The sequence below is a fragment of the Tyto alba genome, unplaced genomic scaffold (genome assembly GCF_018691265.1).
Source record: "Tyto alba isolate M040663 unplaced genomic scaffold, T.alba_DEE_v4.0 Super-Scaffold_18, whole genome shotgun sequence".
NCBI classification, from domain to species: domain Eukaryota; kingdom Metazoa; phylum Chordata; class Aves; order Strigiformes; family Tytonidae; genus Tyto; species Tyto alba.
Window position 1 is genome coordinate 29,313,506 of NW_024881280.1, and position 25,121 is coordinate 29,338,626.

General features: G+C 38.8%; 1 protein-coding gene across 4 annotated transcripts in view; it reads left to right on the forward strand.

Annotated features, from left to right (window-relative positions):
- The window catches only part of SPATA7 (spermatogenesis associated 7), a 42,481-nt gene extending 18,566 nt beyond the window's left edge, over window positions 1-23,915 (forward strand). For all 4 annotated transcript variants that reach the window (XM_042791049.1, XM_042791050.1, XM_042791051.1 and 1 more), the window contains 8 exons: window positions 5,298-5,428; window positions 16,210-16,688; window positions 17,818-17,884; window positions 19,510-19,580; window positions 20,538-20,591; window positions 21,882-21,959; window positions 22,705-22,762; window positions 23,100-23,915. In XM_042791049.1, coding sequence (XP_042646983.1) covers window positions 5,298-5,428; window positions 16,210-16,688; window positions 17,818-17,884; window positions 19,510-19,580; window positions 20,538-20,591; window positions 21,882-21,959; window positions 22,705-22,762; window positions 23,100-23,591 — 1,430 coding nt within the window. In that variant the 3' untranslated portion in view covers window positions 23,592-23,915. The remainder of the gene's footprint in view (window positions 1-5,297; window positions 5,429-16,209; window positions 16,689-17,817; window positions 17,885-19,509; window positions 19,581-20,537; window positions 20,592-21,881; window positions 21,960-22,704; window positions 22,763-23,099) is intronic.
- Window positions 23,916-25,121: the final 1,206 nt, after the last annotated feature.

Consider the following 25,121-nt stretch of genomic DNA (forward strand, 5'->3'; position numbering starts at 1 on the left):
TTTTGTAGTTGTTTAAGTAGTTAATTGTCATTGTTACTGAAAATGTGTCCCTGGTTTTCAGTAGAATTTAACCAGCTTTACCATCTGTCCACTGGGGGGTGATTGTTTTTATAACATTTTCCACTATTACTGAGGGTCACAAAATACCTATGGGATACAAGAGAACATGAATAAAATTATGCTTTCCACTTATTCTCATCATTAGCTCAATATAATGGGTCTAAATTGTGCTTGAGGGCTGCCTCAGTGATACACTAAGACAAAATCCAGTGTCCAAGCCCACCTAGAAGCCAGAGGGACCTCTCTAGGGTATGCAGATGGAGGTTTACCTGAGCAGGCTCAAAAGTTTTCTTCAGCACTGGTGCAGTGTTTCTGTGTAGCTGGCTGTGCACAGGCTGCTGTATTCTTCATCCGGCTGACAGAAGGTATCCAAGAGGTGTCTGTTGGATGAAGACCCCATACGAGGATCAGAGGTAGATGGATTTATGATAATCCTGTGCTTCTAGCCTCCTAAAATTCCTCTAAAGGATTTTTATGCCTCACTGTTAGGCTTTATTTCCAAGCTTCAGCAGTGGCCAGATTTTGCCATTAGTATTTTTGCTAAGCATTATCAAATTTCTGAAATACATTCCCTGATACAGACATTGTTCTTTATTTGATACAAGCAAAACTGTAGTATCGAGCCCTTAACAAATCCTTTGTCACCTTTTCTTTATGGTGATTCCTCTCCTATTTGCTGAAACAGTGCTACTGATAATGGATGCGAAAGACTTCAGAATCAACTCTTAGAGTTATGAAAATTAAAGTTTCTATATTAAGAAATTTTGATTTAGACTTATGAGAAAACTGAACTTCACATCCAATGGCAAAATTCAATTTGCATTTCATGATCTCACCCCAGGTGCTTAAATCATGGTGCACTGGGGATTTGTGTAGAGTTAGGAAGCTGATAGTAAAAATTCTTACAGGAAGAGCTTTCTTGCAGAAGTAATATCACCAACAGATATGCTGAACACTTTAATTATGGTCACTACAGGCACTTCAAGCTCAGCAGAAATGAGGCTGATGTTTGCATTGTTTATATAAGAGAATTCATAAGGGAAATAATAACCAGATATGTGTTACTGCAAAAATAGCTGATATAAAAATACAGTGGAGAAATGCTCAGTGTTGGACAACTCTTTTGAGATATGTTGTTCTGCAGGCTGAACTCAATTTGAATCTAATTTAATATTTCATTGTCTGCCATGGATTATTCACATCAAAAACGAAATAACTTGAAGGTTAACTGCCAATTGTACTGTGATGTGACATATCATAAATGTAGAGATTGGAAATCAGAGCAAAGGACAACCACTGGCATTCCAAATCATACTGTCCTTATAAGCACAGAGCGTTCAAACTGCTTAGGAGTGTGGTATGTATGATTATTTTCTTTCCTCCAGGTTTATGACATTTGTTTTATAGCTCTAAGCATGTGTCTGGAAATACTGCTGCAGCCTAGGCTTAAGGAAAAAAGAATCAAGCCTACAGAGGGAGTATTCTAGCAGGGAAATATAACAGCATGATCTCTGCTTTGGAAGTGTGGTGTACTCTGCAAAAATGGTATTTGCCTAGGAAAAAGTGTTACTTTTATGACAGGTCGATCAGCATTTTATAGGGAGCTTTTATGGAAATGCTACAGTTTAACTTCTAAAATTAACGGTCGGTCTTGTGCTTCCTCTCATTGACAACAGAATTAAGGGAACAGATTCATGGGGTGGGTGCAATAAATATGTTTGGTCTCACAGACTATGAATTTATCTGATATACAGAAATAACTACTTTGTTTATATCCTAATAAATTTTCTCTTTACTATAAATCTTTGTGTTGGTTTTGAGCACAGCAGTTAGTGAGATATAATTAATGTCCAAGTCTCTAATAAGGCTTTAAAAGGGACTCATGTCTTTTGGATCTACAGACTATTTTTTTTAATTCCTAAACATTTAGTTTTCCCTTTTTAAAAAGATGGGGGAAAAAAAGTGGTTTTCTTTTTTCTATTATTTGTCACAAGATACTTATTGTCTTGAACTTTTACCATATTTAACTCTACAAATGTATGTTTCTGGAGCCAGTGTACAGTAAAAGCTACTAGCAATGAAATTATTAAGTATACGTTTACACATGCACTCAACGTTTACTCCCCACTTTGCTGTGACAGTATGCCAAGGGCACCCTTGTCAAATTTAGTTTATTAACTTCACTGATAACTAGCGAAACTATGGTTGTGATTGATCTGAAGCAGGAGATATCTTCAGCAGTGAGCAACCTTTCTGATTAACAGATAAATTTCCCCGTTAAAATGGCATGTTTCTTCCTGAACGCTGTTCTCATTCTTGTTGCGTTTAATACATTCACAGCTGCAGGACGAGTGGTTCTGTATGGCAGCCTTGAGTATCTTCAGCTCCCATCAGTGGAAATACTGTAATTAGCGACTCAAAGGTTCAGGCCATTTGTATGATATCATTTTCTGTCTGTCTAAAAGTCAAATGTAAAGACTGGATTCTCCAGTCCCTGCTTGAAGAAAGGATATGTGAAGAAAGGGGAGGTAGGCAACATGCATGGGGTTGTGTCTGTGCCCATACCCTTGTCTGTGTTACTTGCTGACTGCCTTGGGGCTATCCTAACTTACAGCTAGCTGTCTATTTACATCTGCATTAACTCTTTTCAAGAAGGATTTCTTTATCTCTTGCTTTGCCGCTTTCACAGTTCCAACCTTTTACGGCTGATCTAGCCTGAAAATTCCCTAATTTGGCAGCAAGATGGGTACACTGCTGGGATTTTCTGCCATTCTGTTTTGCATATGTCTGCTTTGCCTTTCAGTATGCATGAGTGACTTTATAGCTTTTGGAATGCACTTAATGGATTAGCTGAGTTAAGTTTACTATATGACCAGTACGAGGGAAAGACTTTACATTTCCTGTGCAGGTGACAGTAGTCCCAATGGATCACCCTGACATCCAGAGATAGCCTTAGCTGGCATACTTACTGTTTTTTCTTTCTTTACTCATGAGCACAAGCCGTGCTTTGGCTGAGAATAGCACACCGTCCTGGAGGAGATTTGTAGTAGTTGGCTTTTGTAGCTTTGAATGCCAGTAGTAAACTCAGAGTCTGTCCATGTATGTTAGATCTCAGACTTCATCCTGTAAAGAGCAGAATAAGGACAACATGAGAACTCAATTTTGCAGTAATGTTCACACTGCTTTGCACTTTGCCCAGAAACTCCTGTTAAGCCATGATGTGCAGGTGTACCATGCACTGAAACTATTAAGCCTGTCTTGTTTTAGCCAAACCCACGTTCCACCCAAGCACTTGAGTGTAAGGAAATTGCTGTTTTAAGCATCTACTCACACAAAATGAGACATCCATACTTCTGTATGGTTTATATTTTTGCTTTGTAGGGCTCTCATTCATTCATTGTTTCCCTAGTTATTCAACAATCGTTTCAGTCGTCACCATTTTACTCAAGCAGTAGACAAGACTTGAGTTTTTAGAGCTTCCATGGGTGTGCACACACTAACACACTATTGTCCCAGCATAATTCTTTATCTCAAACATATAAAACTTCTGACCTGTAGCTAAATTTTGAGCACTTGTCTATAACTTTTAAGACAAACACAATTAGAAATAATAATAATGTAGAATAGCCACTTAATAGTATTATAGCATAGGAAGAAAAATACTGAGTTTTAATTATTTAGTGGTACAATATATATTTTTGCTTCTGTTAAAAGGCATATTTTTAATTCAGAATTGTAGCATTTAGCATATCTTAACTTCAGCATTCTTTTTTCCATGAATAAAAGCAACTTCATATTGTAACTACTCTAATGGAAGATGCTGAATAAATCAGCAGCCATAAAATAAACTACTTTGTATTTTACATATCAATGTTAAGAATTGAAAGAGAAGGAGGAATTTCCCTTAGGAATGAGAGCAGTGATTTTGCATCTGAAAGAATCATTTCTAGTTTAAAAGGGGGCTAAAATGTTTGATAAAATGAATACATGTACTTAAATAATTATTAGAGATCAATACATCTGTAGGGTTAATGTGCACAGATGAATGTATTTTAAAGGTTGATTAAATGTCTTCAGATTGCTGTAGTTCTCAGCTGTCTAGAAGAATGTGTGACACCAATCCACAAGGTTATTTACATTTCCATGAGTTAAGTATAGTCATATGTGTGAAGATTGGGGTCTACCAGAGTGTGATACAAATACATTATGAAACCAAAGAAGAAATCCCCAAGGGCCTTTCTGTCTGTGTGGCTGTAGCAAACAAATCATTCGTACACCTGAGTCTGTGTTAAGTGAATGAGAAATGCAGTCGAGAGTTGAACCAGGTTTAATTGTGTATATAGATTTCAGAAGTGTGCTTGCTTATAGAAAACTTCTTTTCCATTTAGAAATTAAATGAGAAATGTTTTTCATCAGTCTCATATGGATTTTTCAGCTTTCTCAACTTCATCTGTGGTACATGTGTCCTCATGGTATACAAAATCTTTGGACTGTATTATACAAGATACCAGATGTAGGTGACTGATAGCAAGCTTGAACATAGAAAAATTACCCATTTTTTGGGCTCCTCTCTTTCTCTGATGGCATAGATACCTAACTCATCTTCTGTGCAGCATGGACACTGTGAGCAAGGTCTTGGACTGCAGACCAATATAGACTGATGACAATTTCCCCTCCTGATCTGACAGTGGCACTTTCACAGTGTTTGCCTTCATTTTTTATATTCTTGATATGAACTTGCTTGTTTTGCCATGGATTTCTGTACTTGGGGGACTACTTGCTCTTTTTCCATGGTGTGAGCATGGAGTTTTTATATGTCAAATTCACGAACAGTAAACGTGGGGCTTTTTTCTGAAATGCTGGATGAGATTACAGTCTAAGGAGCTCTATCTGTAAAAAACTGAGAACAAATATGTGAGTTTTTGAGCAGAGTGCTCTGTTAGTAATACTAATCTTGGAATTCCTGCGTAGTGGTATATTAGTTGTGAGATGAGAATACTTCAGGGAAGCTTAGGGACAGCTTTGGCTAAGATACAGCTTCAGCTGCCCACATACTCTTTAATATTTTTCTTCTAATACAGATTTTTTATATTTGCTCTGTGTTGGAAGTGGAACGTATTTCAATAATCTGACTTTACTGAGCAATTGGAAGCCCCTGTGACATTTTCAAATCTCTTAGGACAAAAAAAAAAATAACATTTCCATTTGGATCTGACAAATTTTGTCTCTTTCCTAAGTTGCTGACCAGCAAAGAAGAGAGAAACTTAAAAAGAAGATAGCCAGGTGTGAAGAAATGAGCGTGGGTAAAACTGCCTCCCGATCCAGCTCAAGAGAGAGTGGAAGGCTGCTGCCATCCTCTTTTGGAAAGGTAGATATTTTAATTTTGTTTAGTAGATATCGTAGTTTTCTTGCTTCCCATAATAACAGCTGATCACTGCTGTGCAGCAGCTATGGAGGGAGGGCTGGCATATTTCAAGCAACAGAAAATAGACAAGGGTCTTCCTGCGGTGTGCCCCACACCAAATGCACGTCTCTGCCTTCTGACAAAGATGGCAGGTATCTGGATGGAGAGTGCTGGTGGTACATTCAATCTCTAGTTACCCTTGAATTCTCTCCTCTCAGCTGAAATTCCCGTGTCCTCTCTGTTACTCCAGAGCTTTCTACGGTTTCCTAAGGCAGAACTCTAGTTACCACTAATCTTCCTGGCAGGAGAATCGAGAATCTTCTATTTTTTTTCTGTATCCAAAGCCCTACTTTGAAAATACATGTCATAGCTAACATGCTCAAATCGCAGTTAGTGAAAGTGAAAATAGTACTTAAGACATCAAAATAGGTGTTTTCCTGCCTATATACATAGGTTCGCTTATTTTGACTGGCATTTCATCCACATACGTGGTGTATATTTCCAAATAATAAATAAATAAATAGCCTAATAAATTATATTCTCTTGCTCATCACTGTACAGGATCAATTGCAACTTAAAACAGAATGGTGGTGTAACTCGGTTATGACAGCAAATGCTTCATATGTTGTTTAAATATCTGTAGAGCTGGAGAATAGTTCCAAGTAGCACAGAAAACTCACCACTGGTTTCTTCCTGTGTGACTGGTTTTTGCAGCAGGCAGTCTTGAGTGTGACCTTATTGCAGCGTCGAGAAATAATGCTTTGAAATTCAGTACATGGCTCTTAGTTATGGATGAAAGCACAGGCATGCATAAGAAGGGGAGGAAATGTCATATTTAAAATAAAAAAAAATATTTTTTATTAATACAAATTTTTTTTTCCATGTTATTTCCTGCAAACTGGGGACAGAAGTTCCTTAAATTATTTTCTTGCAAAACCAGATAAAGCGTACTTGAAATGTATCTCTAATTACTGCATAAATTCAGTTTTAAAAGGAGAGGGTGCACTTGTGGTCTTTAATATAGCTTTATAGCAGACTGTTGTTTTTTTCCTTTGTTTTAATCTTTTGCAAAGCAAGGTCTTCCTAAAATAATACCTATTCCAGTTCTTCTAATTACTTCCCATCAACATTTGTCTCGAAAGCGTAGTCTGTATCATGCCAACAGAAACTGCAGCTTTCCTTATATTTGCTAGCCCCAGGGTATAATTCAACAAACTGTCTGAATCTGAATTTCGTGTTATCAATTGAAAAGTAGATTTTAGAAAGTGAAGTTGGGAGAGTTGCCAAATGAATATTTAACCACACATAAAAAGTAATTTTTTGATATTCTAGTTTTGCCTCTAGGTGTTTGGGGTTTTTTAACTTTACAAATGCAAATAGTAATCCACTAAAATACTATTTGGCACTTTGTTAATCAAGTCATTGATTGCTAGACTTACAAAACACGTTTCGCTGTAGAATAAACAAAAGCACCAGTGAGTCCATAAGAAGTGAAAATCTGTGAGTGTTCTGTTAGAATGGTAGGCAGTGGATGTAATTGGGCTGTCATATTTTTGTGGTAAAAATAAAGCCCTATTTAAACTTCACTTCACTTGCCAAAATATACATTGATTTCTTATTCTTGTTTCTACACCAAGTGAGGATTCTTCTACTTCAGTGATTAGATGCTCTCTAAAGCATTGTGAGGATGAGTTAGCCATTCTAATTGTATTTGTCTAGCCATCAGGATATATCAATAGGTGACAGCTGGAAGACAAATTCTAAGGCTGCCTATTGAAGCATGTGATAATGTAGAGGATTTTTGCCACACAGTAATCATATTATCGCAGTCACTGTTGCCATTAGGGAAAAGCTGATTATACATCCTTGGTGTGTGGGACCGCTCCAAAAATTTTTTTGTTGAATTAAGAAATTCCTGGATGGCGATGAGATTCGGCACTAATTTGCAGCAGTCAACCTTGGAATACTCAAGTTTTCCGGGGAGGTAATGGCAAGAGTAGAATGTGGTCCTGTGCTTAATGAACATCTTGCAACATTACAGGAGTGTAAGAGAGACAAGTAGAATTCTCCTGGCTTTGCCACTGTTACATTTAAATGTAAGAATACAAAAGTTAAAGAACTTACTTCCATAATGCATAATTTCTTGCCTAATAAAATTTGGCTTTTGTAAAATGTATACCACCTTAAGAGTAACATGCTTACATATATATTTATATAAAAATATAATAACCCTTGTAACTCTGACGGGGTGAATGTTTGACTAGATTATAGGCTAAACAGGTGCTAACCAGCTTTGATATATGGACCTGACTTTCTATTTTCAAAAGGCTTCATTCATTAGCATTCACTTTTTATGCATTCTGGTAAGTCTGGTGCCTTTATTTCATCATTTTCATTTTTCACGTAGTTGCGTTTGTTATTATTTAATGCTGCAGTAGAGCACAGCACCTGTTTTCAATTGAGACTATTATACACTGAGCCAACTATGAAACTGGATAGCTATAATGGTTGTGTCTTGAACCTGTCTGGCCTGCTCTTTGACTGTTTTGTACAAGGGTTTAAATGCACAAGAACAACACATTCTTTGTCCGCTATATCTGTTTATAAATGTAAACTCACTGTAATGTGAGAATCTGTTATGATACATAATGAACTGAGAAAGTTGTTTCTGTTGTGGCTACCTAGATTTCATTACTGACTTTTTGAAATAATCAGTGATTTTAATCAAGGAGAGGATTTTGATCATAGAGACAATAATATTCCGTCTAGAGCCGCGAGCTGAGATGTGATAGATGTTTATATTACGTCATGTGTTCCTCTACTTTTAGCAGAAGACCTAAGTGAGAAGCGAAGGGGCAGGCTCGTTTTCAAACGGGACAGTGGAACGATCTCTGGATGGGATTGCTAGCAGCTCAGTTACTTCAAGGATAGTGGTTTATCTCTCGCAGTGAAATAGAGGGGTGGGGAAAGCGTAAGATGTCCTGCGGACAGCTGTACTTCTGCTTCTGTCTTTCCATGTAGCATAATAATGGTGGTTAGCCCTATGTGCGAAAGTTAATCAGAATAGAATGATAAATTACAGATACGGACGCTGGAGGGGCTGCTAACTTCGTGTTTGTGTGTCTTTACAAATATGTAATTTTTAAGTAAGTATTTAGAGGTTTATTTAGACTGAAAAGCTTGAGGATGGATAAGCAGCACATTTGTGGGTATCCACTCATCTGTCAGCAAATTATTTATATATACTCCTTCTGTAATGAATTACTCTGTTCTCTCACAATACAAAATGCTGTTTGACAGTCTGGAAAATACCATGATGTCTGTGCATAGAATGCCGCTACCGTGTAGTCTTTCCAGCTGCTGCCAGGGATGAAAAGCTGTATCCTAGTGAAATCCCTAGATTTTTTTATTTTTCTGTACAAGCTGATTTGGGTTTTTAAACATTCATCTGAGTGATTCAGTGGGTTAAACTGCATGAAGCTCAGGTTGGACGGGGCTTTGAGCAACCTGGTCTAGTGGAAGGTGTCCCTGCCCGGGGCAGGGGGGTTGGAACTGGATGGTCTTTAAGGTGCCTTCCAACCCAAACCATTCTGTGGTTCTGTGACTTATCTCTGAAGCAAGAAATCCTGAACTGGTCTGGCTGAGAGTAAAATACCTGATTTGAGCAAGGCTTGGTATTTCATATCCCATGCTCAGATAATCCTATTAATAGGCATTTCTGGCTGCTAACAACATTTTTTAAAGAAATGAATCCATGCCAAAAGTCATTTGGTGGAAGGCTGCTCCATAGGAGGGTAAATTTCTTCTCTTAACCATTTGAAGTATGGTTTATTGCCTTGCCTTGACAGTTCAAGATCCCTTTTAGTCTATTTTTTGAGACTTTCTTGATTTCTTAAGAATGGCAATTATGACCATCTGCTTATGCATGTGAAATATAGCTTAGGAAACACCATTAACTGTTTCTATTCTATCTTGTTAATTTTGTATGCAGCAAATGTGTGGCTGTGTGAATTACCTACTTAAAAGCTTTATATTTAAGTCTTTATTATACTGTTATGGTATTATCAATCTGAAGATGTATTGTTCTTGAATTAGTTCTGTCAGAATGAGAGATGTAGGCAACTAAAGAAAGCAGAAGAACCTTCTGAGCATCAAAGAAATATGTTTTCATCAGGAATGTTCAGTACAGATTTCTTTTCAGGCTTCTTAGTGACAATCACCTCTCATGCCGGTTGTTCAAATTAATACATTTCCATATGCACATTCAGTAATACCCCCTGATTAATAACATCACAGTGTTTGACGAAAGTAGGAACATACCACATTATACAATTGAATACCACACACACACAATTGGAAAGAATATAACAGGCACATAGTTTTGAATGAGAAAAACAGTTATTACTGCTGCCAGAATGCAAACTGATTATATCCATACAGGTCTTGTTTGTTCACATATTTGTGTGAGTTTTCTCTCTTGCCTTCCTCAGTTCTTAAATCGTTATCACAGTGTGTAATGAAATGGACAGCTGACATACAAGGGAGTTATGAGAGCAGGAGCTGTAAAGGCAGCTTATTGCTGACTGCAGGAGACCTTTGCTCTGTCCGGGCAGCGGAGAGCAGGCGCTCAGCCCACCTACAGCAAGAGTTATGTGGCTTATAAATGGACCTGTCTCAAGGTAAAAGAACCAGACGCTCATTTATTACAACACTGCAACTTCTGTATCTTGCCATTGCAGTTCATAAAGTGAGTCTCTGATCTCATTTTATGATGGTAGATCAACTGTTCTATTGGAAGACCTTTTCATACAAGAACAAATTAATTTCAAGATTTAAATTCATCTTGGTATAACCTCAGTGAGCCCAGTGAGAGGTGCCTTTGGAACTTTTAAGTAAAAATAGATTTAGCAAGCTTTCTTTTCAAAGTTTGGTTTTTATAAGGCAGCTGGTACCTCATTGGCTTTTGAGTTGAGAAACTAAACTTCTTTTAGAAAGTAGAAGTAACTGAGAGAGAAATCTGAATTCTTTCTCTGTGTTACTTCTCTTGCCCATACAGTGGCATGCTTTGATCTGTTTTTACTGAACTTTCTCTTCCGCTGAGTCTGTAAAGATTCAGGGGTCCTCTTTATGCAAGCTTTTTGCAAGTAATATTCCATGTACCCCAGTTTTGTCACTATCAAAATTGAAACATAAATATGTAATTTATGAAACCTACCTAAGGGGGTTATTATTGCTGAAATGTATCATTAAGTAAATTTCTGTCTTTCAAAACATATTACAGTTGGTTGAATCAATAGAATAGGAACATATATTGGTAAGCAAGATAGGTCTCAAGATTCTTGACTCCAAATTACATGAGTTATAGTTCTTAATAGTGCTAATGTCTGAAGCTGTGATACTTCCATGAAATCATTTTTTTTTTAATTGTATCTGAAGAATAGAGCTAAATATCTTTCAATCAGTGCATATTTGTGTGCATGTTTTTGTCATCTGATGTTTTCATAGATACAGATTAGAGAAGAAAATGAACATACTTGCTTACAGTTAACTTGCCTATACCAAAACAGGCATACAAATAATTTCCTGAAAGCTTGGTGACAAATCACAGACAAACAGCATTCTCTGACACTCCTTAAAATCCTTTTGAGGTCACTAACATAGTTCCTTGTTCCTGATGTTGTTTCTTTGTGTATCCAAGGGCTGAACTACCTAGCTGATTGGGCAGTAAAGGTTTACCCCAGGTTATGGGCTTGAAAAGACATTTTTCCTTCTCAGTACTTGAATGAGTACATCTAAAGACTGACACAAATACAGCTTGGGTTTGCAGGTCTGTCTAGTCACTACCATAGCTACTTGCTCTGTTCTACTTCTGATATATTTGAGGGAGGAGAAGAAAAAACTGTCCTAAGCTTCCTCGTAAATAAGGAATGCTTAAATTTAGGATATTGCCACATTTAACCTGTACCTTTGTCTTGTTTTAGGATCACCTCAACTGCTTCCAGTGAATAGAACACGTGGCTTTCATGAGGTGTAGTTGTGTAATTGGCTAATATCACTAAATATATTTTTTAATTAATATTTTGTATATTGCAGAACACCAGTCATCATATATTAACAAATGCTTCTAGAATGTGATTTATATTGCAGCTCCAGGAACTGTTTTAATTACTGAGAGTAAAAGGTATACAAGAAAAATGAAGCTGTTTATAATACATACTGAAGGGTATGGGATTAGTTTTTCAAAACATCTATATAGGTGGATTCTGAAACTTTCCAGTCTTACCTGTTTTCTGTAGTGCTGAGCTACCACTGCAAGTAATTTTTATGCAAACTGTCACACTGGTAGGTGTATTGGGTTTACATGGAGAGATTTTGGTAGGAGGGTGATGTCCTGGTTTTAGCTGAGAAAGAGTTAATTTTCTTCCCAGTAGCCGGTACAGCATTGTGTGTTGGATTTAGGATGGGAATAATGTTGATAACACAGTGATGGTTTAGTTGTTGTTAAGCAACGGTCAAGGACTCTTCAGCTTCTCACACTGCCCTGCCAGCGAGTGGGCTGGGAGACACAAGAAGTTGGGAGGGGACACAGCCAGGGCAGCTGCCCCAGACTGGCCACAGGGATATTCCATACGGTGTGGTGGCATGCCCAGTGGATAAACTGGGGGGAAAGCTGCCTGGGGGCTGCTGCTTGGGAACCGGTGGGGCATTGATCGGCTGTTGGTGAGCAATTGCACTGTTCATCACTTGTTTTGTTTATTCTTTTTTTTTTTTTTTCTTTTTCCTCTTCCTTTTCTGTCCTATTAAACTGTCTTTATCTCAACCCACAAATTTTGCCTTTTTTTTTTTTTTTTATTCTCTCCCCCCATCCCACTGGGGCGGGGCAAATGAGCACATGACTGTGTGGTGTTAAGCTGCCTGCCCTGTTAAACCATGACAGGGGGCTACAGGGGTGGCTTCTGTGAGAAGCTGCTAGAAGCTCCCCTATGTCCTATAGAGCCAATGGCAGGTGGCTACAAGACAAACCTGCCACTGGCCAAGGCTGAGCCCATCAGTGATGGTGGTAGCGCCTCTGGGATAACGTATTTAAGAAAGGGGGAAAAAACCCAAACTGTGCACTGTAGCCAAAGAGAAGAGTGAGAATATGTGAGAAGCAACCCTGCAGACACCAAGGTCAGTGAAGAAGGAGGGGCAGGCGGTGCTCCAGGCACCGGAGCAGAGATTCCCCCTGAACTCGACTGTGAAGACCACGGTGAGGCAGGCTGTGCCCTGCAGCCCGTGGAGGTCCACGGTGGAGCAGATCTCCACCTGCAGCCCGTGGAGGACCCCACGCCAGAGGAGGTGGATGTCCAAAGGAGTCTGTGACCCCACGGGAAGCCCACGCTGCAGCAGGCCGCTGGCAGGACCTGTGGCCCCGTGGAGAGAGAGGAGCCCACTCTGGAGCTGGTTTGCTGGCAGGACTTGTGACCCCGTGGGGGACCCACGCTGGAGCAGTTTGTGAAGAGCTGCAGCCTGTGGGAAGGACTCACATTAGAGAAGTTTGTGGAGGAGTGTCTCCCGTGGGAGGGATCCCATGCTGGAGGAGGGGAAGAGTGTGAGGAGCTCTCCCCCTGAGGAGGAAAGAGCATCAGAAATAACGGGTGATGAACTGACCACAACCCCCATTCCCCGTCCCCCTGCGCCGCTGTGGGGGAGAAAACGGGAGTGAAGTTGAGCCCAGGAAGGAAGGGAGGGGTGGGGGAAAGCTGTTTTAAGAATTGGTTTTATTTCTCATTATCTTAATCTGATTTTGATTGTTAATAAACTAATTTCTTTGAGTTGAGTCTGTTTTGCCTATGATGGCAATTGCTGAGTGATCTTATCTTGTCCCAGGAGCCTTTCATTTTATTTTCTCTCCCCTGTCCAGCTGAGGAGGGGAGTGATAGAGCAGCTTTGGTGGGCACCTGGCATCCAGATAGGGTCAACACACCCCAGTAAGCTGCATTATACTGCTTGCTAACCCAGGCATTTGTTTGGCATTGTTACTGCATGTTATCAGTTCAGCATTTAATTATGCTGTAGTAGTAAAATAAAGTTGGCTCACATAAGGCACCATATAGAAGGGCTTATTTTGGCTTAGCTGATTGAAAAAAAAAAAAAAAACAAAACAAACAAAAAAAAAAAACCAAAACCACCACCAAAACCCAACCACCTCTTTGCAGTAGGCATCAGCAACTGTGGACATTTTGAGGTACTGGAATAGCATAGATAGGTCTTACCCTGTGTGTGTGGTAAGATAGATACGGATGTGGGAGAAAACTGTTGTGTGGAATTGTTGTGAAGGAAATATATGGTACAACAGCAGTGTGAGCTGTGACTTAATTTTGATGGTAAACTACATTTTTTAATATTCCTCTAAGTAGCAATTACTGCATGCCACAAAATGTGTATTCATCGAGTTTTAATTTAAAATATTAAGTGGGTCTGAAAGGGGAAAAAATGGAATAGTGTAGATTCAAAGCAGTAACAGCAGTGCTAAGAGAAAATGCTGCATTTCTACAGTAAGAGTCATATTGCTCAGAACTTTTAAGAATATCTGTTTTAGGATTTAAATGTGAGTATAGAAAATTTATGTATATTTACAAGCTGTATTGTGGATCACATAGGTTAATATACTACAGTAGCATATATATTAGTGTAATATATATATATGCTAGTATAGTGTATATATATTACTATCATATACTATATATTAGTAGGCTACAATGCCATGAATTTTCAACAAATGTATAAGGATTTCCAAGTTTGGTGGTTTAGTTTTTTTACCCTCCCTGCCTCCCCCCAGTAGGAGACTTCAAAAGTCTCACAACAACTATTGATTATCTTGCAGAATTCCTCCAGGTGCTTTCTTTTATAGTTGATTTTGCTGCTTTTTGCTGGCACTCAGTCCACTGTCACTTACCGGTGGGAAAAATCACACATCCAGCCTTCAATCCACATCTTAAGCATCTGATTCTTGTCAAGAAGTGAAGCATTCTTGAGGATTTTCTCCAGGTTTATATTCTGCTCAGGCAGTGAAGCCATGCTTCAGTGTTAGTCTCTCAAAATAATTTCCGTATGGATTAATTATAAGGTCACGATGGGCTGCTGGGTGAATCTGTGAATCTTTCCAACTGGCAGTTAGGCTCGTATGTCATATATAAAAGCGTATCACAGCATATGTTTAAATCATATCATACTGGGTCCACTCTTTCTCAGGCTTTCTATAGTGGAGCTATTTCTTCAGTGACTCAATATTTGTTGCAGTGCTTCACTTCACTATCTTTGTAACTTACTCAGGACTTAAAAATAACCTTACAGATCTCAAAGAGAAAAAGAGTTGACGCACAGATGATTTTTTGCTGTGAGGTTTCCCACTTTGTTTTGATTGTCCTCCACATCAGTGAGATTGGTTTGCCTAGATTCTATCCAAAAGAGATGGTTACCAAAAACTGCAATTAGGTGTTCTTACTAACTGAAGTTGACACCTGGAATTCAACCTGCATATAAAATAGTCTTATATTGTGCTTCTTTTGGTGAGGAGCGAGTTAGCTGACCATAATTTTAGTCTGAATCACACACTGCCTACATCTTACTTTAGCCATAGGACCATGTACTGCTGATTTGTCTCTTAGTTTGTTGTCTAACTAGCAGCCTTGTAACTGTATCTTTTTAAGTAACATTGAAGGTGAGTTTGCTTCTGAGAATTTAAGTACATTTTTAAACTCTAATATGTTGAACAATTAAGAAGCAGGAGCAGTAATGCCATTCCTCTACCATCACCTGAAATCAAGTGTCTTTCCATAAACTCAGCGCGTCGTTATCTGTCCTGTTCAACTGTAGCAAACTATTTGCACTGTTGGCTTTCTGTAGTGTTGGAGGGCAAGTTTCACAGCTGCCTGTGTAACTGCCGGGTTGAGAAACTCAAAGGAGAACAGGATAGAAGCCTGACCGTCTCTGCTGGAGGACATTATGATTGTTTGTATTATCGGAGCAATTAGGGCAGTTTTCATGGAGCGGGATGCCGTTACCCAGGGTAACGTCCCGTGTTTGTACAGCCCCAGCAAAGATGCGCATCTCTCACCTACGGCCAGAAGAGTGTCACACGTGGAATAAACAATTAGTTATAGTTTTCTTCTTATTCTGTGTCTTAAACCACATTACAGTATTTTCAGTGTTGGTCTAGGCTGAATCAGTGAGTGGTTCCCCTTCTAGAACATCGATCTGATAGACGGCGTCTGATACGCTTTGAAGGTAATAGGATTTGGAGAGGGAGGCAACAGCTCCGCACTGGAAGAGAATACATACTATGAACTAGTCAATAAGATAATTATGGATAATGTCTTACCTTGTCCAGGTGGTATAAACAGAGCATATCCAGATAAAATAATTTGCCACAATGCAACGATTCCTTACCTTTTAAAAATGTATTGAGCCTTTGGAATAAAATGATTAAAACTCTTGGTTTGATGTAGTCATCGACATTCTGTAACAAGGCACCAATGTGTTGCTACTGAAGCAAACAATTTTCTTATTAGTCTTATTTCTAATGACTGGGTTTTAAAATCTGTTAGCACCGGGACTGCTCTGAAACCCATTTGATTTTACAAAAATGGAAAGTTTTTACATAGAAAATACCTCCAATTTAGTAACCATAATAGCTGGGAGTACCAACCTGAGCAAAGCTGGTAACCTGCAAATCAATCAAATCTCGTTTTCTTTGTTCCTAGAGTTTCTTGGCAGCAGAAGACAAAGGCTGTCCCTTCCCCTGTGCTCAGCAGGCACAGTACCTCCCAAGAGCGCTGTCTCCTTATGGCGAGCGTGGCTTGCTTCGCTCCAGTCCACTCAAATATGACAGAAAAGATTCTCGGAATACACCTGACACATCCAACTCAAACTCAAGCGTCAGTACCTCAAGTACACCAAGAAAACGCTCTGGACTTTCATGCAGTTGCTCCACCGATAGTTTTGTGAGCATTAGTCAATCCCAGAGGCGTCAGGGAAGCAACTCCAAAGTGTGCAGTGGGGATCTTCTAGACAGGCACCCTGGATTGTTTACTGATAGACGAAAGCCTTTTACTCCGCGCACCTTAATATCAAATGCTAAATCTTTCCTGTCGGAGTACAGGTATTACACTCCTGCTCGAAGGAAAAGGAAAAATCACTGCAAGCAGCATGTGGAAGCTCAAACGCAGACTGATGTGACCAGGTACAGAGATTAAAACTTTTATTTTGAGCCTCTGGAATTCAGACGTTATCATAACAGTATCTTCATAAAAGCAACATGTTTTGTTCTCGTTTACTTTTGTATAAAACTGGAATAGTTATTCTGAAATTGTTCTAGATATGCCCTAGCAAAAGCTAAAATAGAATGTGAATTTTCCTTTTTTCACTGGCATATGTTGTTGTCTTCTCTCTGGAGCAACTGGTTTCATCTATACAAATTGGATACAAAGTGCCCCTAAATCCAAAATACGGGATCTCACTTCTGCTGAGGATAGTCATTCTCCCTGTCTTCTCTTTGTTCTCTCTGGTGTATAGTTGTGCTTTCTGTCTTACCAAAGAATTAACCATATAAGCATGCAGGTAGTTCCCCACTGTTGCCCCTGTAGTCTCGTACTTTCCAATTCGATAAGTAATACATCATGCAGAGATCCTTTTTCTTTTTTTTTTTTAAAGTCTTAAACATAGCTTTTCATTGTCTCTTTATCTTTTTAATTTAAATGCCTTCAGATGTATCCTATGTGTAATATTTGATACAAAATTAATGTCGTTCTCTTGCACTGAACTCCTCCTTAGCAAATTAAACAGTTTTGATTTAGTTTTGGTTTTACTGATACGACCTCATAAAGAGAAATCTTTTCTCTTTTGTGTCCTCAGTGCCTGTTTGTCTAACCTTTTTTTTTTTTTTTTTGTCCTAGAACAAAGTAGGAATTTCATAAGACTAGCATTATGATGGCTTTGGCTCCACATTGCAACTATTGATTTTCTGGCTGTGGGTCGTGTAATTTCCTGATGCATTTTTAATGTATAAGATCATCTCCATTCTCAATTCTGAACACTTATTTTGGATAATTTAGCTATCCCCTGTAAATATGCAGCCAAATAATGGATTTGGATCACCTATGTATGACTGTTGTCATCCTTTGAAATGAACTATAACTTGGTTTTATGACGTGAGTAGAAGTCCAGCAGAAATTTTCTGCACTGCCAGAGGTGTTTTAGAACTAGCTCCTGTTGAGATTCATGGGAAATTTTCAAAGTGGCACTGGTATTCTCATCCTGCATGTTTTGAAAGTAGCCTTCCTGGAAATCTAACGCATCTCTAAATTTTCTAGCTTTCCATCTGCAGACAAAGCATCCGAGAGAAAAGTTGTGACTGAACAGCAGAAGATCACACTGAAGGTAATACATCTGTCAGTCATCTGGGTACTCTTACTGCACCTTTCACCATCATTTTGGAGTATATACTTCATCTCGGCTACACCAGTATACAACTGATCTAAGTTTCATTTTCTTTATTGTCATCAGATGAATTAGTTCTGTAAAGGAGAGAGAGTTTCAGAAGAAGAAGTGGAAACAGTAAGAAAAAATATTGAGGCATGTGGAGAGATCTTAGGATACTACAAAACTTTAATATTTTTTAATTTCAACAGTTTTTACAAGTGCACTATCACTTAAAGATCTGTTAAGGACATAGATAATTGGTACATTGTTTTTCAGCAGCAGAAGGTACTTCTTTTTCAAGTATTTTTTTCTTCATTTTTACATTGGGTAACATATTCCAGAGAGAGGGAGTCCTGTCCTCTGAGGAAGCACCCAAACCAATGGGTGGGGAAGTTTTCCTTGATAATGTTTGCATTCTGTCTTGCTGAATGTATCTGGAATACTTTAATGAAAATTCACACCGCTTCAGATTCTACCAGCTCCTAGTATTTTTTTTTGTTGTAGTCACAGAAATGTTTGCATCCATCACGTTGATTTGTTTGTGACAGATGAACTTAGTTTTTCAGTTATTTGTTCTTTCAGAGATTGCTTTAGTGAGTAGTGGTTTAAGATTATTAAATTTTAAAGATGAAATGGAATAGCAGCATCTTTGGGAGGCAGAGGGAGGCATGAAAAAGACCTGAAATATTTCTTGAGACTTCAAATCTGAAGTTATTTCATCATAATCTGTACTAATATTTGGATGGAAGAGTTTGGTCAGAAGTTAGGTTCTTACTTTGTGCTTTAGCTTGTAGCCACTAGACAGGCAAGTCCTTAAACAGCCCGCTCTGTCAAATGTAAGAGAAGTACATGAATAACTGCGGACTTTCTTCCTGAATAAAGGCTACAGGGTCGGACTCTTCATGTCTCTAGTTTAATAAGGCAAATAATTACGCTTTATTCATTGGAGGAGAAGGAGGAGAGAGAATATGTATGTATATCTTTACTGAAGACAGAAGAGATCTGAATTGATCTGCATCTGACCTAGTTAAGAAAAGGTTAAATGATTGTTCAAAAGGCTTCACTCCAGTTCCATAAAGAAAACCGATTTCATTTCCAGACTGTCATATCCAATTTTTTTTTTTTTTTTTTGGTCTGTTGTAAAAGTGACAACAGTCAGTCATGTACCTTTACGGTGGCCCTTTCAGCATATCACCCTTTAAAATGCAGGTAGCCAGGAACTTTACTTTCCATCCGTTTTGTGCAAGCAGCTCAAGAGATGTGATTTAGAGTGCTGGTTCCTGGTTTTGCATATCAAATTTTTTTCCTGTTGGCGACACCAATCCCCTCTAGCTTTTAGGGAACACATCTTTGACATGTTTGTCAGGGGAAACATGTTCCACATGTCCTGTTGCTCCTGACTAAAATTTTGGGTGTCAAAGCCGATTACCCTTTGCTGCCGTATGCCTCGGTTTGCCCAAAGGTTCTCAGAAAAGTCATAGAATTTGTAGAGCTGCTTAATCACAGAAAATTATTAGGTTAATCTTAATGGTAAAATTTGCTGTGTATTTGCACTGATAATAAAGATTTTCTCTGTGTTGTAGGCTGAAGATAGAAGATACACTGTGACTGAGCCTGAGAGAGAAATAGATGCTTTTCCGTACTCCTTCCTAAGGTGCCCCATTTACAGCAGGAAGGAGAATTTGAAGCATTCCTTCTTGCTTTCTATATAGCTGCTTTTTAGGCTATAAGCCTTCACTACCATTTCTCTTCATAAGTCTCTTCTTACAAGACTCTTGTTTGTTTTTTTTTATACCAGTGGCCTTTCCCAACTTCAAAATTCATCATTCTCTTACGATAAAGTTCCATTAGGAAACCTGTTAAGAAAGAGAGCTCTGAAATATGTGAATATTTTTGTCACAAATGAGAGTGATGGCATGTTAATACAGCTGTTAGTTCTGTACATCCAAGCATACATCTGAGTTTACAGACTATATATTTCTTAGAGTTTTACAACTAAATACCGGATTGATATTCCAGTTGGTATTTCCTTTCAGGAAAAAGGGTCTCCAGACATCCAGCATTTTGAATCTATGATCTGCAAGAATTACAGACAAGTGGCATTTCCCACATCTTTTTTGAAAATGTATCACAGATTTAGATTATTGTCCACAATACAATAACAATGTTGGAAACCAGGCCAGAACCCAGGGCTCCCAGCTGATTCTCCTCATTGCTGACCTAAGGATCATGCATGACTTGCTGATTTGCCCTCTGTCCTTTTCATACAAAGGCATTTTTACCTGAGGAAAAAACCTCAGTAAAAAAAAATAGCACTGTTATGGATAGTGGAGGTCTGCATAGCATCTGAAGTAACCCTGAGGTCCTTTGAGGTATTACAGAACTGCATCTGGTGAGGTGTTACAATACTCTTGACCCATAGGCTTTCAGGCTTCAATGTAAACAGTGGATTTTGCTACTGAAGCAGGGTTTGGGGGTGTTCTGATGGGTTTTTTTCTAAGCAGAAGTGGGATAATGGCACAGCATGGCTCCAGAAGAAAGTGAGACGTGAGGTAGTGTAAAGAGGTTTTAGTATGTTGCTCTCTTTCTTACCCTCTGACTTTCTGATTAGAGACACATCATTGTATGCTCATCAGTCTTCAGCAAGGAGGACTGTCAAGGCTGAGTAAGTATGCTTAAACCATTTTTCTGCTAGTTTGCAACATTAAACTAGAAACTCTTCCTACGTGACTATGAATTGTTGTATAACACTTAAACATTTCCACGTGAAGCTAAAAGTGAAGAAAATTCATTATAACTTTGGAAGAAAGATAGACTTCTCTTCTTGTCCTGTGGCTATACTTCAACCCTTTCCAGTTCTGTTTTGGTCTGTAATCTCTGAAGCAAATGTCAGCAAAACAAAATATTAAATTGAAGAGCATTCTTGCCACATTTTTGCTCTGAAATTTGGTGATAATTAGAAGAGGTTTGAGTTATATTCAGAAACACTGCCAATGCTTTATCGTGTGACCTTGGAAAAGTCATTTAAATCTTTGTGCAGGCTTGTTCTTGCCTAACATTAAGGATGTAATATAGATATCTTATTTGACTATAGAGGGAACCAAAATTACAGTCTTCGGTGTGGATGACATATTTTACCTAATGAAAGTCATGCAAGATGTATCCCATTTTTTCTGTTTATGAAGACTGAAGGATGATTCGGTAGAGCTTGATGGGATACTTTGGGATATGTAGAAAATGGTATGAAAGAGAAGAAATCTTTGTTTCGGGGTTTTCTTTCTTGTTTTCCAAACAGAACTCCCAATTTTTGGAGAGTCTCCCATTTAGAGCAATTGACATCAACAAGGCTTTAAGAGGTATTAAAACAGGAATTTGATCAAAAAGGTGAAAACCACATCGTACACTGACAAGGATTTTGTACATCAAGGGGGTTTGTTGTTTGAAAGGAATGGAAGCTGTCAACTAAACACTTATATTTTTCTGAGCTTCCATTAAGGACTAGCAATTTTCAGCTGCAGTCAGTTTCTCTAGAAACACAAGTGAAAGCCTTTACTCAGCGCATGAAACTTCAATTTTACACTTTCTTCCCAGTTGGCAGCCCTTTCTTCTTGAGTGCAAAGCAGGTTCTGAATGCTTTCTGAGACTTGCTGATCCTTCTCTCAGGATCTCTGTGCTAATTTATACCACAACAAAAAGTTAGCATAAGCACGAAACAACACAGTGACCTTTCTAACAGTCTGGTATTTTACACAGGTTTTTTTTATTATTGTTCGGATTGAATGAAGGGCTTAGTTTGTCCTGATAGAATTACCTTTTTGAAAAATGGCAGCTGGTGCCAAGAACTGTACCATCTTCTTAATGGCATTTCCTGTAAAAGTGATTGGACGTACTGTATTGTGCAATATGTGTGTCTGTTTTAAAACATTTAACGTTGGGGTTTCTATTCTCCCTGCAGAGAAGAAGAGCTTTTATATTTAGCTTTCATTGAAGATGTAACAAATGAAATTCTTAGCCTCGGGCTATTTTCTAACAGGTAGGTTAGGGTTCTTTTCAAATTTATAATGCTGTGCCAGAAACACATGGACCCTGTAAAAAAAGGGAAATAGTATTTAGTAGTAACTCCTTTGCCTTTAAGAATATAAAGGCACACAGTTAGCCCTTGCTTTTGTTTTGTTTCCTTTTCTTTTTTTGCTTTACCTAGGAAGGGGGAACTAGGAAAGACCTGTGGGTCATCTACTTCAATCTGCTCCTATACCTTGAGATAAAGCCTCTGTTAGAAACTGATTTGGAACCCTAGGCGGAGTAATGCTAAGAAGAAAGCGTTCTACTCTGCAACACCTGTTTTGCTAAATAGTTATTAATCTTTCACACAACAGCTCTCCCATCTCCCTTCTCTCCTTGTTCCTGTTCCGATATGATTTCAGTCTTCAACATGGGTTGTCAGGATTTCATGCTGTTTCATTTAAGGGTTCACCAGTTGTTGAATCGGGTTTTTTTTTTTTTCAATAGTTAAACAGTAAGTTATGACACAATTAATGTACTTGAGTAGTACTCCCAAATTCTTTTCTGTACTGGTTCTTTCTGATAAAGAACCGAGTTTATAGCAGAAAAACGCAGCTGTGGACCAACACCCCCAGGTCCTTTTCTGCCAGGCAGTAATCTTAGCGGTCCCATTCATCTTAGAAATGAAAATAAAAAAACCCTAAAGTCAATAATTTACATAGGTCTGTTAAAAACTGGTTTTCTTCCTGTGAAATCATTTAATTGTTCATTTGTAGAGTTCTGGAACAACTGTTTGAGTGTCATATACAAGAAAATAAGAACCGTTTGGATGAGGTAGGTGCTGCCCCTGTAATATTCTCCCTCTCTGCATATGACTTCAGTGATGTTTCCAAAGTACAGTGGAAATGCACTGGTATATTTGCAGGTAAAGGTAACCAGGATGCTCAGTGAGGAGCATCTCTGACCATAAAGAAGATCTGCAGAGTCAGAGTAAATCAAGAGTCACAAAAAAGGGACAATAATCACCTCGGATCGGTGACCCTTGCTGTATAATTTAGTCAGACGATTGCCAGCAGCCTCCCTTATGTCAGAACTGAGCCCCGAGTTCTGGGCAGACAGGCGCCAAGGGATGGGAGAAGTGTTGTCACCCCTTTCTTCCTTCACCCCCTAGAGCAAAATGCGCCACTTCTTGGATGTACTGAAGGCAGACCTCGGCTGCAGCCCGGGCAGCAGTGCGGAGCAAAGCCACGCAGCCTGGGAAGGCTCTGACTCACTCCACCTGCGTGAGCTTGGGACAAGGGAAGAGCTTGAGTTTACCAGTAAAAGCCAGAGGCAAAGAAAAGCTACAAAAAGTGAAGAATTCTTTGGGGCCCTGGACTTACCATTAAAGGAACCAAACAAATGCAAGTCACCAGTGTGCAGGGATCCAAAGGAGACGCAGAGCAAGGGTGACTTTGCAGAAGATGTCGCTGCAATGATGGATGCTGGGCCAGAGGCTGATTCTTGTGTGAAATCTGAAGAAGACCCAGACAGTTCACCCTCATGTGAGGCAACTTCAAACTTGATCACTTGTGACAGTGTTTTGGAGGCCAACAAGGAACTTGATGATCTTGAGGAAAGCTTTGCAGAGGCCCTTCATATTGCACATGACTATTCACAGTAGTAGCCAAAACACAGCTGTTAAATAGGGATAGAGCTAGTTCTGTGGAGAACGGCCATTTGTTAAATATTAGTAAATGATTTGGTTTATTTTCAATTTATCTCTCTTTAAAAACTGCTAAGACCTCTCTAGCAGGATATTGTTAATTGGGCATTAATTAATCTCTGTATTAATGTAGATTCTAAAGGGTAAAGTGTTAGTTATCCAAAAAATTTTGTATATTTTGTCTATATATAACTCCGAACTAGTTTTTGAGAATATTAAAATTAGATGTATATTTTTAGAAAGCTGTAACAGTAACTTATAAAATATTTATTATTTTTTTTTTATTTTAAATAAATGAATTCATCGCTAGTACAATTGTGGTCATGCTATAAAGATCCAAGATTTTGTAGTCTGCAAGAATTCAGCTTACCACATCAAAACGTGCTGTACTTGCATACCTGCAGAGCACAGCTGGAACTGTTTGTCCATCCTGGAAGAGGGCAGTTTTTGATGTTAATTTCCATTGAAGCACAAAATTTCATAATCAATTCTTTCCTTTTACAGTAACTGTAGAACAAGAAACATACCTTTTCCTTGCATTACCTAGGGTGAAATAAGGGATGACAATAAAATGATGGACCGGGAGCTTTCTGAACATAAGAATTTCTTCCAGTGCCGGTAGATGATTGTTCCTTCTTCAGCCCTCAACCATGAACTCCATTGTCATAGTCCTTGTACCAGCAGGTATAACGAGCCATTTTGCAGTGTTAGCTGCTCTCAGTCCTTGCCTAACCTCCTGTCATCTTTCTGTCATGAAAAGGATATTTATCTCTAGCTACTGCATGGCAGCTCTTGAGCTGTTTAACACGCAGCTCGTTTGTTTGTTTTATGTGCAGCTCTTGAGCTGTTTAATCCTCGTTGTCCATGATTCAGCTGATATTTCTGGAAAGCGAAGACTGCAACAATTTTCAAACTGCACAACACTCACTAAAATACACAGTTCAATTTCTTGCATTAATGACAACTTTGGCATAACATTCCGCTTTGAGCTTTGGTTTTGAAAAAAAGATTGATTTGGGTACTGATCAATGGCTAGGACTATCTAAGTAGACGACACATCAGGCACCTTGTATAGCAAATGGAGGAAAGGTGGTCTATTTTATGATTAAATTGAAGTTAATGCATGCATTGCACAAAATCAGACAAAGAAATTTGGGCTAATCAGATACAGCTATTACCTGGCATTCGTGTGACTGGAGAATGAACTCAACAGGTTCCAAGAAAATGGTGGGGTGGTACCTTGTCCTGCCGTGGGCAAGGAACTATAAGAGGCCTTAGGAACTGGGTGAAGCCTGTCCCCAACTACCTCTTAGGGTTGGTCTAAATCTGCTTCCTCCAAGGACAAACCCAAGTGGTTACAGTTCACACATACAACTCCTGCCTCCCCTGTGGCTCGTGTGTCTGTTGAAGGCTACCGGTTCTGTAAGCTAGATGGCCTATTGCAGCTATAAGTAGCTCCAGTAGACAATGACCACTGCTTCACTCGTG